The 1,849-nt window shown below is 46.7% G+C and overlaps 1 protein-coding gene across 1 annotated transcript; it reads left to right on the plus strand.

Moving 5' to 3' along the window:
- Window positions 1-403: 403 nt before the first annotated feature.
- LOC125553973 (18.1 kDa class I heat shock protein-like) lies at window positions 404-1,445 on the plus strand. Its single transcript, XM_048717609.1, has one exon. The coding sequence runs from the start codon at window positions 498-500 to the stop codon at window positions 924-926; it is 429 nt and encodes a 142-aa protein (XP_048573566.1). The 5' UTR covers window positions 404-497; the 3' UTR covers window positions 927-1,445.
- The last annotated feature ends 404 nt before the right edge of the window (window positions 1,446-1,849 follow it).

A 1,849-nucleotide genomic window follows, 5' to 3' on the forward strand; every position in this document is an offset into this window, starting at 1 on the left:
TTGATTAACCAAAAAAAACTACGAATCTTCGTGTAAAACCCAACGGTGTATGAGCTAGACGAGACATAGTTAATCTTATTTATATGAGAGCTAGCTACATTTTCTAAAATAAGGATCCGTGCATTTTTCCTAAAAAAGAAAAACAATCAACGCAAATCTAATGCAGATTTCAGAAGGTGTTGGTGTCTTCTCTATGATACGGGACCAACCCAATTCTGTCCCAACCAACGAACACAGTCCAGTGACCTCGGGTCTTCACGGGAAGACGAGAGAAATCTCCACAAGCGTGCTTTCTCCTTCTCCGCTATGTCATTCCTAACTCTTTATAAATTCTTCCCCGTGCCGCTCGACAGAAATCCAAGAATATATCTTAAAAAAGCACTGATCAAAGAGCTCCCAGAAATCAATCGATCACCCTTCCGCTTCCAACACCAGCCAAATCGTCGATCGTCGATTCCTTCCACAAGCATCTCAAATCCTCACCGATATGACCGACAATGTCGTCGATCCGCCGCACCAACATGTTTGAACCCTTCTCCCTTGACTTCTTCGACCCCTTCGACGGCTTCCCTTTCGACTCCGACAGCAACAGCAGCGGCAACCTCGTCCCGCGCACCTCCTCTGACACGGCGGCCTTCACGGGCGCGTGCATCGACTGGAAGGAAGTGCCCGAGGCACACGTGTTCAAGGCGGATGTGCCGGGGCTGAAGAAGGAGGGGGTGAAGGTGGAGGTGGAGGACGACAACATCATCCAGATCAGCGGCGAGCGGAACAAGGAGCAGAAGGAGAAGACTGACACCTGGCACAGGATGGAGCGCAGCAGCGGCAAGTTCCTCCACAGGTTCAGGCCTAGGGTATTAAGTGTTGGCAGTTTTGGACTTCCTTACATCCATCTGTTTTACTTGGGCTATTTTGCTACTTCCTAGCGGTAGTACCACTCATGGGAGCAGTAGTACCGCTTAGGCGGTACTTCCACTGACCAGTATCGCTTCCATTTTTCTTATTTTTATGCTTCTGTTGCCCGATCTGTTTGAGCGGTAGTACTGATACGTCTTCAATGTATATATAATTTTTTATTGTTCCATGCTATTATATTATTTATCTTGGATGTTTTATATGCATTTATATGTTATTTTATATTATTTTTGGGACTAACCAATTAACCTAGAGCCCAGTGCCAGTTTTAGTTTTTTTTCTTATTTTTGAGTTTTGCAGAAAAGGAATATCAAACGGTGCCCAAACAAGCTGAAAATTTACGATGAAGCCCCCAGAACACAAGAGTTGGGCCAGAAGAGTCCCGAGTCAAAGACAAGGGTGGAGGGCGCGCCCACACCCCCTAGGGCGACCCCTGCCTGGTAGCTGCCTCGTGGACCACCCTGACTTGAAAATGAAGCAAAAATTCCTATAAATCTAGAAACCACCAGAAAGAAACCTAGATCGGGAGTTCTGCCGCCGCAAGCCTCTATAGCCACGAAAAACCAATCGGGAGCCCATTTCGGCACCCTGTCGGAGGGGGAAACCATCATCGGAGGCCATCTTCATCATCCCAGTGCTCTCCATGATGAGGAGGGAGTAGTTCACCCTCGGGGCTGAGGATATGTACCAGTAGCTAGCTATGTGTTTGATCCCTCTCTCGCGTGTTCTTGATTTGACACGATCTTGATGTACCGCGAGCTTTGTTACTATAGTTGGATCATATGGTGTTTCCCCCTCTATCTTTTTGTGATGAATTGAGTTTTACCTTTGAGGTTTCACTATTATCGGATTGAATACTATTATGGATTTGAGAGCACTTGATGTATGTCTTGCGTGGGATACCCGTGGTGACAAATGGGGTGTTCGATTGATT

The sequence above is a fragment of the Triticum urartu genome, chromosome 4 (assembly GCF_003073215.2).
Source record: "Triticum urartu cultivar G1812 chromosome 4, Tu2.1, whole genome shotgun sequence".
In the NCBI taxonomy this organism is placed as follows: domain Eukaryota; kingdom Viridiplantae; phylum Streptophyta; class Magnoliopsida; order Poales; family Poaceae; genus Triticum; species Triticum urartu.